The sequence below is a fragment of the Parasteatoda tepidariorum genome, chromosome X2 (genome assembly GCF_043381705.1).
Source record: "Parasteatoda tepidariorum isolate YZ-2023 chromosome X2, CAS_Ptep_4.0, whole genome shotgun sequence".
Lineage (NCBI taxonomy): Eukaryota > Metazoa > Arthropoda > Arachnida > Araneae > Theridiidae > Parasteatoda > Parasteatoda tepidariorum.
Genome location: NC_092215.1, coordinates 54,933,738 through 54,948,957, shown reverse-complemented (window position 1 = coordinate 54,948,957; position 15,220 = coordinate 54,933,738). Strand labels below are relative to the sequence as shown.

Sequence of the window (15,220 nt, the reverse complement as noted above, 5' to 3'; positions counted from 1 at the left end):
AGTCGGGTCTGGGATCCCGAAGCGAAATTTAGATAACATTGAAATCCGTTTAAATCTCATCAGCGACGAAATATCCGACAATGAAAGAATTTCGGCAAAGTCGGGATTTTGGCCTGAATTATCGATCATCTTGCTTTGAATTATCATAAATGGTTACTCTTGGAGGAGAAAAGAAAAAAACTAAATTTAAAAACACATTTCGCAACAAGATTTGCCGAGTCGGGTCAGGGATCCCGAAACGAAATTCAAATAACATTGAAAGCCGTTTAAATCTCATCACCGATGAAATATCCGATAAGGAAAAATTTTCTGCAAAGTCGGGATTTTGGCCTGAATTATCGATCATCTTGCTTTGAATTACCATAAATGGTTACTCTTGGAGGAGGGAAAAAAAACTAAATTTAAAAACACATTTCACAACAAGATTTGCCGAGTGGGATTGGCGATCGAAATGGGCTGCAGGTGGCGTAGAGCAGAACTCTTTTCCTATGGCAACACTTCACATGCTTTCCCCATTAGCGTGTGGAAAGTCATAGAGGAAGGAAGTACGTTAGTTTCTCTCTTGATTTTCATATAGATTAAAATCTTTTAACTTGAAAAACTATATGGAACTGAAAACTACATTAAACATAGTTCTAAAGAAAAGTATCACGGAAATTTTAAAAAATATTTTTATTAAGTAAAAAGGAAAAATATTAAGAAAAGGGAAAATATCGTAGTACATTCCTATACAACTGAAAAGAGGAGGAGAGGGAAGGGAGAAGGGCTAAAGGCATGAAACCGGTCTCTCCCCAGATGGCGTATTCGAGTGTTGCGATCGCGAATCCCGAAACGAAATTTAGATAACATTGAAATCCATTTAAATCTTATCACCGATGAAATATCCGACAATGAAAGAATTTCGGCAAAGTCGGGATTTTGGCTTGTAAAAGAAAAAAAAAAATGCCGACTAGATGATATCGCTGGGGGGGGGGTGAGACACCCCTCTCACCCCCCGTTGGGGACGGGCCTGCTACTGGGCCATTTGAAGTGTATGGATGGTTGACTGAATATAAACAATAACAAGCTTCCTAAAACCAGGGCCTGATTATCGCCTAGGCCCAATAGGCACGGGTTTAGGGCCCACACTTTCTGGGGGACGTCAAAAACTAGTAAACAGTTCACACTATTACTTTTCAAAAAAAAAAAAAAAATTACTGAAAGAAACAGTTTTTCTAACTTTTTTAGAATGTTTCTCTTGAATAGATTCAATAGATTCTTTTTATTGTTAGGACTTCTCTTCAGAAATTTAATTTCAAAATATTTTGTTAGGGGATCCGGAAAATTTTGTGGGCCTTGGGCCTGAATTAGTCTTGATCGGTCCCTGCCTAAAACAGGAAGATATTTAAAAACTTCCGGTGTATCCTTCCGCTTATGTTATGCTTAGGAGGCGATGTGTGAACAGGCTTAATATTCTAGGAAGTTTAATTATAGTGATTTGTGTTTAATGTACGCGTAATTTTACCATTCCTAAGAGTTTCCTGTAAGTTATAAATTCTAACAGGTCGTGAGCCTGAAACAAATTTAACGAAATTAATATCACGTAATAAATTAAGTGAAAGGGTTAGCCATGCTATGAGTGTTAGCCCTTGCTGATGTAGTTCATATACGACGTACTAGAGCTGCACAATGGGCTATTAGCGACGATCTTGGAAACATCCCTGAGGATGATCCGAAGACATACCATCACAATTTTGATCCTCTGCAGAGGGGATGGCACCCCCGCTCAGGGCCGTCTTAATAGCATGCAAGGCCACCGGGCACAAAAATATTTTAGACCCCTATAACATATAATAATGTTTAAAAACGACCTAAAAAAACTTCAGATGTCTAAAATAAATCATTTTTAAGATATGATGCAATAATTTTAACAAACTTAAACATATTTTGATAACCCCAAAACTAAAAAAATGCATTTTTAAACTATGTATAATTTGAAAAAAAATTGAGATGCTACCCAGTTGTAATCCTCAAATAATAAAGTAATTTTCAAAATCATGAAAGTTACTTAAAATAATTAAATTAAATAAACATAAGGGTATAACAAATTAAAATAAATTAAAATGGTATGAATTATTTTTTCAAACTAAACAGTTATTTAAACATCTTTAAATGCCCAAATACCTCAAGTTTTCATTGGAACGTTGAAAAATAGATTTCGGGTTGCCTTTTTTAAGTTTTCTTGTTGACAAATTATTCAAATTATTGGTGTTCGCATGATAATCTATCACTATTTGTAGAAAAAATGTGCACTTTATATAATAGAACATATTTATTTTAAAAAATATATAAGGCAACGTTGTTTATTCTTAGCTTTTTTAAACGCAATATATAAAAAGTAAGATTCTCAAGGGCCCATTGAGTGCCTGGGGCCCCCGGGCACTGCCCAGGTGTGCCCATGCGTAAAGACGGTACTGCCCCCGCTTCGGTAGTTCAACGACCTGCACGCGAAGGGGAGAACTTTACGGTAGAACAGTTCAACGAGGAACAATACCGCACACTGACGGCAGCCAGTGATGCTTGACTTCGGTGTTCTGCTGGGAATCGTTCACGATCAGTCCACTGCCGGACTATCCCCTATTTTGGCTATATTTGTGTAAAATAGCGCAGTTTAATGTCTGGACTTTACAGGCAGCAACTCCTACATGGTCTCTTTTAGCTTTCCGACAAAGTTTACGGGATCTGCTGTACCAGTAGACGGACATAAAAATTCTCCAGGCAGTCGTATCGGAGTTCCATAAACCATTTCCGTTGTCGTTGCTTGCCCGTGAAAACTTGAAACGTACCAGCATTTCTCCGTAATCCGTCAACTAGTAGAATTTCTCAAATGCAGTTTGCAGAAACAGAAATATACGCATTTGTTCACAGGTCACTAATTGTATAAGTTTCGGTGATGGGAATGTAAGACGTCAAATGAAACAATATGGCAATGAAACATCCTATTTAATAGTAAAAGATAACAAACCATCAAGAAACTGACAAACTCCAATTAACAAGTTATTCGTTAAAAAAACATTTAAAAGATATTATTAAAAGAACAAATAAAACTTAAACTTTCGATTGTAAATATCTCATACTGCAGGTGGGCGTCACCGGGTAGAAACAGAATATCGGGTACGAAGTCTCGGTCGCTGCACAACAACCCAAACTGTCATCTCCTTAAGTACTGGACATCAGCCTCCTTACTCCCTGCCTTGGCCGCCGGTTGTGCTCCTCCGCCGGTATTCATCCACGCAGGAACTATTCCGGTTCGTCCTCTTACCTTCGGTCTTCGATTCAATCCTCGATCCTTCTACCTCGGCTTTTCATGCTATCTCAGCTGTCGCAACCAACAGCCTCTACAGAGACTATACATAAGTTAATAGAACAAGTAGTTCAAAAGGTGCAACAGTTTTTATGAATAAACAGTACTTCTCTTAACACGACTTATACCTACAATGAAAATTGATATCCAGGAACTATCTGAACACGTAATGCTAAACATGTAACACCATGCTAAATTATACGTGACCAATCCCAAGACGATCGGACTAATAGTTTAAAAGTTTTAAGTGTTTTACGTACAAAAAGTATAAGTTTATACTTGTACTTATTTACATATCTTATATTGCTATAAAGACAAGTGAGGTATTGTTTCCGATATATTTTTTTGTTTAATCGAATAAGATCAAAACCGAATTAAAAGGGCATATATTTCAAAAGTTGAAATGATTTTTCGATATATACAAATTGAGTGGCACTTATTATGAAAAAAAAATCTTGTAACTTCAAAACTATTTATATCAATTCCTATTTTATCTCATTCAATTCTGTAAAAACAATTTCCTCGGGAAATGTACCTTAAATGCTCAGATAGTCCTTAAATAGCAAAGTAAAAGGTGTCAACCATGACAAATATACTTCTTTTTACGCATAAAACGGCTTACAACTTTTAAACTATTCGTCTTATTAACTCGTGTATAGACTCATTCGACCCAGCTTAAAATAACAAAGAAAACAATGCCTCACTTATTTAGTTAGCAATAACAGATGCACAATTACGCACACTTACGAATTTGTACAGGAAACTCTTATAGTTTCTAAACTTTTATACCCATCTATCGTCTCGGAATTAGTACCATTCAATTTAGCGCAAAAAATACATCAGTGAAAATGCCTCAATTGTTTGGTTAAAATGCATATATGAAAAATGGGGCTAAGGGTAATCAAACTCGAGACTTCTGAAAATATAAAAATCATCGACAAATGAATGGCGTATGAAATCTAAGCTGCAATCTGCATGAATTGTAGGCAAGTACTACTTGTCATTTGTTAAACATATTTTATACATAAAATAATATTTTTCTAACACTTTTGTGAAGAGAAATGTTAAATTGTACAAAATCCATTGAATACACATCACTTCTCCTTAATTATTGCTTCCTAAAACAAACTTCCTTCTCTTAACCTGACACTATTGTTTTGCCCCTTAGAAATATACAGGAAACTTGTAAGAAATGGTAGAGAAGCATTTCAGAAGTCTCTGTGGCGGTTGGGGACATCACAAGAGTGTTCAGGATGAATTAGTTTAAAACTGATTCCAATTCTTCAAACCTTACTACAATACAAGTTTGCTTAAAATCCACAGAAGAAGGAATTTTAACTGCATCGCTTTTTTTAATATTGTAACAAAAGTGTTATTGTGAAAAAAATAATATTGTTACACGTCACATCTGCCAGAGTACTCATTTACCAAATGACCTTTCACTACACCTGAGAAACCCTCTTTCTATAACAAGACTAGCAAAACAAAGTTTCTGGAAATTTATTGTGGAGCTCCTTAGAGTTCCAGCCAGAGCCTGTGTTTTCTGAAAAGTAAAGAGGAGAAAACAGAATGCGAAACTTTGACAAGAAATATTCTTTGGAAGAAGAGAAGAATAAAATTAGAATTCCTACAAGGAACTAACAATTTTACCAGTGAAATGTAGTATTAAAGAATTTCCTTAAATTGCAAAATAAATAAATCATATGCAAAACACACAAAAAAAATTATGAAAACAAATTAAAAAACTGTCTTTATTTAATGGAATAAAAAATGCTGTTTTTTCAAGAGGGGTTATAAACCTCTCTGGATGCTTCAATGAGAACATATAACAAACTATTATGACAAATAAATTAGTTTTGAGTGTAAAAAGCTTAAATATGACACAGATATGAATTTTATGTTAGTTTGATTTCTAACACTGACCAATGTCTGAGGAAAGAGTTAAATTAATATATTGCACAAGTAAAACATAATTGATGTAAATAAATATTTAGAGATAATTTAGAGTAGAAAAAATATAATTTCACGGGCAATATATAATATTTAATATGTGTGATATTAAATGAACACTCAAGTGAGAATCTTGAGTTTGAGTCACATGCAGCATACATATTTTTCTCAAACCTCCCCAGGGCCTTTAAAAATTACATCTAATAAACACTTAATGATCAGAAAATGTTTTTATTATGTGAAAATTTACCACTACAAACACTGAAAACTTGATTGAGCTTGCACAGGTAGTGTTTAAACAAGTATAACAAAAATGCTTTTTCTTATTCTTCAAATGGTCAGAGACAATTGCGCAGCCACGAATCCATAAACCAACTCCTCCAACCCCGAACCAAACCAGTTTGAGAGCACTGAGATTACTTTTTAGATAAGGCCGATAAAAAACACATAATTCTTTAAACTGATATACAAATGATCACTATTAAAGTTTTGACTTTGATTTAGAATGAAAGCAAATGCTCAAAAACAACAAAATAAAAATTGGTGTTTGAAATGGGCTTCTATGGTCATCTCATTTTAAAAAGGCTATAATTTGATAAAAAAATTATAAAACATAATTAAATTCATGATAAAATATTATGTAAAATACATGTAATATACATCTTAATAGATTTTTTTAAAATCGATTCTGAAAATGTCACCGGTTTAATTTTTTAATCCTTTTTTATCAATGAGAATTTAAATCATAGCAGGTGTTAATGTACACTTCGATTATTGCAGAGATTTAAAAACATATATATTTTTAAATTTACTATAAAGAAAATAAAAGTTGATGTTTTATAACATTTTGAGAGAAGAAAAAAGTATTTAAGAAACTTTAAAAACTGGAGTATAAACAAACCATCTTAAAACTGATCCCAAATTCTAATTGTCCTTTTAAGAGTAAGAAAAAATAAAAGAATACTTTCAATCAAGACATAAACTCATCAATAGCTTCTTCTTCAATTCTATGATAATCTAAGAGGTGAGTTCGTAAAAAGATTGAAGAATGGAATAGGCTGCGACATAATTTACACCTTGATAATAGAGTTTCAGTAGAAGTATAAGAAAATCCATTATAATTTTGATTATTTGCAGGCATATAATTATAATTTGGAGTATTGAGATTAGAAAGGCAAGTTGATCTATTAGAAACCAGACCACCATCATTAGAATACATATTAAGAACAGAAGGTGAAGCATATTGAAGTGATGAATGTTGAGGATATAAAAACTGTGATATATAACTGTCTTGTAAAAGTTGACATTTTTCAGTTTGGCATTTATCCATTGAATTCAAAAGGTTACAGTCATATAGAACTGCTTGACTATCAGATATATCTATATGTGGAGGTATAATTTCCTCTGGGTGAGGATTTTCAGTAAAAATGGTTTGTTCAGTCATATTAGGAGCAGAACATAAATTTTGAGGAGGCATTATCTGTCCACAAGTATTTGAAACTATTTCTGGATTTCTAATAATTTTGGGACATTTTTTATCATTATTATGACTTTTCATATGACTTCTGAGCTCTTGTTTTTCTATGAAGGTTCTATCACAGGTTTCACACCTATGAGGCTTCTCATTGAGATGCCTTTTCATGTGTTTATGCATATTGCACCAAGCCCGAAAGCTTCTGTCACAATATTTACAACGATGTCTTTTAATATCAAGATGAAAATCTAAATGAACACGGTAACCACTTCTTGATTTAAATGATTTTTCACATTTATCACACTTATAAGTCCGCTTATCACTGTGTACAGTCATATGTGCTGTTAAAGCTCGTTTCACACGAAACAATTTCCCACATTCTTTGCACTGGTAAGGCATTTCCCCTGTATGTCTACGCCTGTGTCCAATAGCAGATGATAAATGGATAAAAGCTTTATCGCAAAATGCACATTTGTATGGTTTTTCCCCCGAGTGAACTCTGTAATGAACTACTAAAGCAGCTTTAAATCGATATGTATTTCCACAATATTCACAAATAAAGGGTTTTTCTTTTGTGTGATTATAACTATGTCTCTCTAATTCTGGCTTAGTTACAAATGCTTTATTACATTTATCACATTTAAATTCTTTCATAGGGTTGCCATGTACTCTTATCATATGATTTTTTACTGAAGATTTATTACAGTATTTCTTTCCACAAATAGAACATTTATTTGGATTATCTTCTCTGTGAGAAGCCTAAAAAAATAAATAAAATAAAGCTTATAGTGCATAATAAAAAGTCTTATGTTGATTTTAAAACATTTAAACTGACAAATTATACAAGGATTTCAAATTTCTTCCAAAGTGGAAAAAACTATCCCTCAAGAGGAAAAAAATAATTTTTGAAAAAGAAAATTTAATTAACAGTACTAATTTCCAAAAAAATTAACACACCATTTTTCAATAAGTGAAAACTAAAAAGCAACAATTGAGAAGAAAAAGAGATTAATAAATTTCTTAAGAAACTAACTTGTAGTTTCTTTCAGTACTTTTTGTCAATAAATAGAGTAAAAAGAACGAAATATTAAAATTATACAAAAAACTGTAAGTATAATAATCAAATTTCATAAATAGAATTAAATTAATAAATCACATAATAATCATAATTGAAGCTACAAATCAGGCATGTTGTATTAACAATTTCAAATAGTATAATTAAAAAAAAAAATATTTTATACAAAGATAATTTTTATATATCAAATTGTTTTGTAAGCTGATATTTATTTCTCAAAAGGCTGTGCACTTTTCTATGTGACATTACTTATAAGTAATGTCCCATAGAAAAAGAAAACACAGTTTTAAACACTAAATAGAAAATTTCTCAAAAATTTAATTGCCACATTTGTGAATATTGTCAGATATACTTAATACACACACACACATATATATCACATATGGAAAGTGCAGCTGAAAATTAACGACTGGTGACAGAACTGTCAAGTGTAACCAGGGCTCCAGGGACTGTAGGAACATAACTGTTGGGGCCCTTACTGGTTGTAACTTTAAACCCAATTTACTTGTAGTTCAGTTGAAAATTGCTTTAAGTTATTTATAACATAAGCTAATTATGCGATATGTATATATATTATAAATTACAATATAAATTTGGGTTAATATTTCTTTCAAATTTTATCTAATTCAAATATCAATAATTCATAAGGAAAAATACAAACAAAAATTGAGGGTCCAAAAAAAGAAGGCAAAGGCTTCTCAGGGCTCTTGATGAATCTGGGGATGAGTGTTGCACTTTTGCAAGAAAAAAATATCATTATTCCTTCAAAGTAGTTTTAGACAAACACTACATTACTTCAAAAGACAGTGATCTATCCTTTTATAAATACTTAATACTGTAATAGTTTTGCTATCAGTCATTTGTATTATCGGTACACGGGATAAAAATTTAAACATAAATTACATGAATATCTATAAAATATTTATACAATAATTAACATAAATTGTAAAATATTTGATATACATAAAATAAATATTTGTATAATATTGTGCACATTAAATGATATTGAAAATTGATAGAATATCACTGGAAGATATCCTCCTATATCTTATGATGACATATGTATATTTTAATATGCCTGATTTATTACGCTATATAATATTGCAAAAAGATGCTGGGGGAATATTGTCATGCAATTTTTTTCATTATTAAAAGAACATTATTGGCATTATCTGTCGATCTTACTTCGATATTTATATGATATTTCAATATGTCTAACTTTTGACTAAGTAATTAACTGAAAAAGATATTGTAGTACATAAAATTTTTGGAAAAATTTGAGATGTTAGTGTCACATGGGTCTCCTTTGTCATTGCTCAATCACTTTTTTGAGCACATGGATAGTCAGAAATAATTTTTGAAATAGCTATCTTATTGACTAATAGAGAATAAATGAAAAATTGAAAGAGTGCTTAATGTTGCATAATGCAAATAGGCAGTACATAAGGAAAGTAATGTATTTAACACATGACGACTAAAAAAGGTAAAGTTTTAAAGCATTAGTTTAGAATAATTACCACATGACTTCTAAAAGAGTAGCGCCAAGCAAATTTCTTTCCACAAACTTCACATTCAAGATGCTTTTTGCCAGTATGACGACTAAGATGTTCTTTTAATCTCTCAGTGCTTGAAGCTACATGACCACAAATTGTGCAGGAAAACCTTTATATGAACAAATTTCATTAATGCATAAATTATTCATTAAATAGATATTAAAATGCAGTAAAACATGAATAATTTGAAAATGTTTAATTTATAATTCTGGACAAGTAAAATATTTGCTCGGTCTCTAGAATTCTGTACTAAAAGAATGCTAAAAATCACGCATAATAAAATCAGGGGTCTGTCTAGGTTTTTCTGAGAGGTACCTATTTTGTGAAAATTTAGACATAATTTGTGAAAAATTAAAAATTATATTATAAAAATCAACACAAAAATATGGATTTATCGTTTCTTAAGGGATACAAAAATAAAATTTTAAGAAAAAGTATTTTGTGAAACTACCGTTTTCCTTAAGTTGAATTTGTGAAGGTACCGATAAACGGTAGTAAATTCGGTCTGAACAGACCCCTGAAAATTCTTTTAATGGGTAATTCAAATTTTTTTTATGAATGCCTTATAAATGTTATGACAAAAAAGACTCAATTTTAGAAAATGGTGTAACTACAGATAATGGCTTTTTATTTTTATATTAAATGTCATATTTTTCGATGTAAACAAAAAGGTGTATTTTGTAGGTCATTAAAAATAAAAAGTGGTTTTTAACCAAAATACTTGAAGACATTTTTACAAGACAAAAACAAACTTTATTGATCTAAATTTTTTTTCATCATAATAAAATCTCATACTTTTCAATATAAAAAATAAATAAAATCAAAAAAGTATTTTTAGTCGGGAAAATTTTTATTTTAGCCAAAATAAAGGCTCTAGCTTTTTTGTTCTGTTTATCAATCTCTGTGATTACTCCTCATTCATAATTTTTTTCCCTTAAAATTTGATTTAGTAAAAATAATTTATTTAAAAAAAAATCATTGCTATTATAAATTCATCTAAACACATTTTGTTAACATGTTAAACATAGCATCATAAAAGGATACCTGGATTTTAAACCAACAATTGTCCTTAAAAAAAAATACTTGAACTTAGGATTAGAGAAATGTGGGATACAAAAAAAGTAGTAAATGAGAAGAAAATTTACTTATTATCTTTAACCTTAGTGGATCCTTATATCATAGAGCAGGTCAAATTAGAAACATTTTCTATCTTTCTTGAGCCTTTTATGTTATTAAAAATTTTGATACAAATGTTAAGATTTATATTAGGCAATATAAATCTTATATTGTCAAATAAATGTTGTCTTTCATTCTCTTTTTTTTATTATGTTTATTCATTTTTTTTATTATTATTTTTGACTTTAAAGTCAAATGCAAGAGAGTTAAATTTTTTCTACAAAAAGGGATAAAAAGTGATTTAAAACAAAAGAAGTTTAAAACAAACAAACAAAAACAACAACAACTTGCGTTAATCGTATGAATGAAAATGGCCCTTCCAGTATGCCAAATTTAAATTTAGTAATTGCATTTCTATGGACTGCAGAATGGTTCACAAATTTTTTTTTTTTTTAACTTCAAACTTAACAGTTAATATATCAAGAACTATCAAATTGACATAATTTGTCAAATTTTTTATTTCATCATCATTTACAAAATCATTTTTCATTAGCATTTTTCTACAAACCTTTGTAAGTTCAAGTCTCGAAGTCTTATTGTTTTTGTACAACAAAACAAAACGCAACGTAAAGCAAAAAAAGCGTGAAAAGCAGTTAAAATTGTAATAAATTTTGATCTGGATAAACTGATTAGAATTTAAAAAAAAGTTCCATAAACAAATATGGCTCTTTTAGCATGTAAAATTTCAAATCGGTAGTTGCATTCTTATGCAATATTCCTTTTATGGAAAGAGAAAAATTTTGATTTATTTTGGCTAAAAACCATTTTCTTTCCATTAAAGAAAAAAAAAAAAAAAAAGTGTGTTAAAATTTTTTTACATTAAAAAATATATAACATTTAACATTATTTGAAAAATTTGAGGTCAAGAAACTTTGTTTTTGGGCTAAAAAAAAAATTAAATATTCTGACTAAAAATCACTTTTATCTTTTAAGTGACCAAAAATAGAAAGCAATCTCTTGATTTTCTTTTATATTGAAAAATTTCGTGTTTAGAAGAAGAAAAAAATTTTTTGCTAAAGAAAAAAAATGACGTTAAAAATTTGAGGTGAATATGACAACTAACATAATGAGAAAAAAATTCACATACAAAAACTCTAAAAAATCTTATCTATTTTGGTTAAAAAAATTGAGGTCAAGAAGCTTTGTTTCTGCGCAATGAAAAAATTCTAAATTATTCTGGTTAAAAACCACTTTTTATTCTTTTACTGACCAAAAACAAAAAACAGCCTCTTGATTTTTTTTTTGTTGATCCACTTGAATGAAAAATATAAAAAAAAAAAAAACATAAAAAAATTTTAACATTAATAGAAAAAAAATTGAGGTCAAAGAAGCTATGTGTTTGTGCTATAAAAAAAAATCTTTGAATTATTTTAGGTAAAACCCACTTCTTATTTTTGTTAAAGACAAGAAGCACTCTTGATTTTTTTTTTTACATTGAAAAGTATAATATTTAACATTACTGTTCAATTATAAATATGTCATTTATGGGTCGTTTTTTAAAAATAGTTATTGGACGTTTCTTGACTATTCCTTCGTGGTTTTTTCAATGCTGATGAAATTAATACGATGTTATGGTTAGCAAATTTTACATTTTAGCTATAACTTCTTTAGAAGCTTGATTCGCGATGATTCTATCATAAATCCGCATTTTAATTCTTTATTGTTTTTTTTATATTACTGATTGTTTTTTCATACATTTCAACATCGTTTTTATAAGTTACTTACTATTTTGACACGCAATATATAAAAAAAATTCTAGAATTGTCCTTAATTTGAAATCAATTTACAAAAAGTGTGAATTTAACTGAGGAATTATTTTTAATTCAAACCAATTCTCTTTAAAAAAATTAAGAATATTTTTAATGTTAAAATAAAAAACTTGGTTTATTTTTGGTTCTTAAAAGCTATGGAAATATTTGTGAACAATGCCCTTTTTAAGATCTAGAATGAACACTTCAAGGAGTACGAATGGTTTATGTCCATCAAAAGCTGAAATTCTAAGAAAAACATATTTCAAGATGAGCAATAACCGTTTTTTCCATACACAGTCCATCTTCACTATATTATAACTGTCAGGGAAAACCAATTTTAAATGTTATTTATTAGTCAAACTTAGTAAAATTTAAAATGCAACAAACAGCAATCCAATCCTTATTTTTGTGAGAAATGGATGCAAAACTTTTTTCACTCTTGATCTTCAAATATATTTTAAAAATAAAGCTCATTTGGATTCTTTAATTGCAATTTTAGAAATGAAAAAAAAAAAAAAAAANAAAAAAAAAAAAAAAAAACTGTAATAAGAACAAACAAGAGTAAATAAATTATAAATTGTATTAGTTATTCATAATCTCATACCCTCTACTTTTAGTTTTTGAGGGCTGTATTGCATCAGGTAATGCTTCGGTGTCTTTGTCAGAATTTGGCTCTTCAAAAGATCCATTGTCTTCCAAATCAGGAGAGTCCACACTTTCTTCATCAGAAGTTGAATAACTGTGAGGAAAAAAAAATATTAACCAACATTTGAAACGCCTAAAACAGCTGTCTCAACAAATATTTAGTTAAAAAACTTACAAGGCTTAATTTTATGATAAAAAACTAAAACTTTCAATTAAAAAAAAATCCAAACAAAATTAAAGCAATTTTAAGAATAAATAGATAATATTTCTCCTTTTTATGACAAGACTAATATATTCTATACTATTTATAGGCTTCATTGTATAGTGCACAAAAAAAAAAAAAAAAAAAAAAAAAAGGGGGCTACCCTGATTAACTTTTGATCTAATGATCAGATCTTCACATTCCAGGACTCAATCCTAAAGGTTCAATGGGGGTGATCTCAAATATGCTAATTAATTAGTGTAGATAATATTTTCAGTTAAGAAATCCAAACTTTCTCTGAATAACCTTTTTTCAAGGTATTCGGATTATTAACCCCAAAATATTGGGGAATCTGGGAAATATAGTCCCAATCGTTTGACCTCCTTAATGTTGATTTAACTTTTTGAGTATTCCTTATATTCTGATAACTCTTTAAGTGAATTGAAAATTTTCTGCACACAATTATAAAATCCGTTAATCGAAAAGTAATTCCTTGCAAAAAATTACTTTTAGTAAATATTTATTATTTTAATAGTATAAAAATTACAATTGAAAGGTATAAAATTATTTACGCCACTTTAAAGAACGTTATTTCATTTAGCGGAATACAAAATTGCAGAAAATCGATCTAATAGTTTCTGAGAAATCGAATTTTAAACATCTGTCTAGTTTGAAATTCAATTTCTCAATAAAATTTAATGCAGTGATAATAGCTTCTATGTTTTAATTCATTTTAACTAACAATCTGACATAAAATCATGCTTTACCTACAGCTGAATTACAATGACAGCATATTAAAGAAACTGAGAAAAAAAGTTATATGGTTTGAGAACTAAAGTATAAAAACATTTAAAAACACTTTAGAACTAATTTTGATCAACAGAGGTACTGTAGGGGAGATTTCTGTATTGTGATCTGTGGCAGAATAATTGCCAAGTCTTGGCAACTTTAGGGCAGCTGTCAGAGAGAAACTAAAAATAACATCACAGTAAGGGACCAACTTGAAAGATATAACTCATAACCGCCCCTGGGCAAACATCGACATGTTTTTTCTTAGAAAAAAAATTGAAAGTTTAAAATCTATTTGTCACTTTGGCCATTGTAGTTGGCGCGACAGATCACGGTAGGGAAATATCCCTGTACTCGAATGATCAATTTTCAGATGAAATAGGTTTTATTGTATTATTAATAAAAAATACCTTGTAGATATGGGTTTTATAGTATTAACAATTCCCCATTTTATTTTGAAAACCTCACACAATTATTATGACAACATATTAATGAAATTGAGAATAGAAAAAAACTATGTGCTTTCGGAACTAAAATTAAAAAAAAAAAGACATTAAAATAAACATTTTGGAAACAACTTTGATTAACAGAGGTATCAGATTATGGATGATATCGGATTTCACTGAGTTAATAAAAAACAAATACAAAATTACACAGTTTATAAAAAATTTTTTTACTCACTCTTTTTCAATTTTAGAAAACTTTTTCTGCTTTCTATTAGCAGTTTTATCATTTTGGATGTCCGAGGTTATTAACCGATTGGCTATTTCAAAAATACTTCGTTTTAATCTGTGCTGATTTTGTTCTTGGTCTAACAATACTTGTGCCATTGTTGATAACTAAAAGGAATAATAAATTTCCAACAAGTCAAAGGAGAAGTTAAGAACGTAAAACACGCTTTACATAATCAATCCAAATTAAAACTTTCCGATCGTTAAAACATAACAGACTTATCACTTTCGTCTTCTAAACGCTGTTGATATAAATACACGAAATCAAGGGAACATGCTGCTCATCGCGAGGGCACACATGTTGCGTATAAACCAGACGTTGCTTAGCAGCCGCGACTAATTATAAAAGACGGATTGACGTGATCAAAGTAAGCGAGCGCATTCAAATTAATAATGTAATATGTAACAAAAATAAGTAATGAAACAAAAATATGAACCACAAATTGTTAGGGAAAAGGGAGAGAGCAAAGGGGAAATATATTTCCCTATCCCTGCATTCGTAATTGTTTTGTATTCAACAAATTTGGGGAT

General features: G+C 29.8%; 1 protein-coding gene across 1 annotated transcript; it reads right to left on the bottom strand.

Annotated features, from left to right (window-relative positions):
* Positions 1–5,080: 5,080 nt before the first annotated feature.
* Positions 5,081–15,208, bottom strand: LOC107443629 (zinc finger protein 260). The gene is made up of 4 exons (XM_016057569.3): positions 14,640–15,208; positions 12,927–13,061; positions 9,360–9,504; positions 5,081–7,526 (listed from the first exon to the last, which is right to left on the bottom strand). Exons 1-4 carry the CDS (start codon positions 14,786–14,788, stop codon positions 6,264–6,266), a joined length of 1,692 nt encoding a protein of 563 aa, XP_015913055.1. The 5' UTR covers positions 14,789–15,208; the 3' UTR covers positions 5,081–6,263.
* Positions 15,209–15,220: the final 12 nt, after the last annotated feature.

Excerpts from the sequence above, each read along its gene's own strand:
- LOC107443629 (XM_016057569.3), bottom strand. The coding sequence starts at position 14,788 with ATGGCACAAGTATTGTTAGACCAAGAACAAAATCAGCACAGATTAAAA. Across the intron at positions 9,505-12,926 it reads TCAAAAACTAAAAGTAGAGG|GTTTTCCTGCACAATTTGTG; the intron begins GTATGAGATTAT and ends GTTCATATAAAG. Across the intron at positions 7,527-9,359 it reads ACTCTTTTAGAAGTCATGTG|GCTTCTCACAGAGAAGATAA; the intron begins GTAATTATTCTA and ends TTATTTTTTTAG.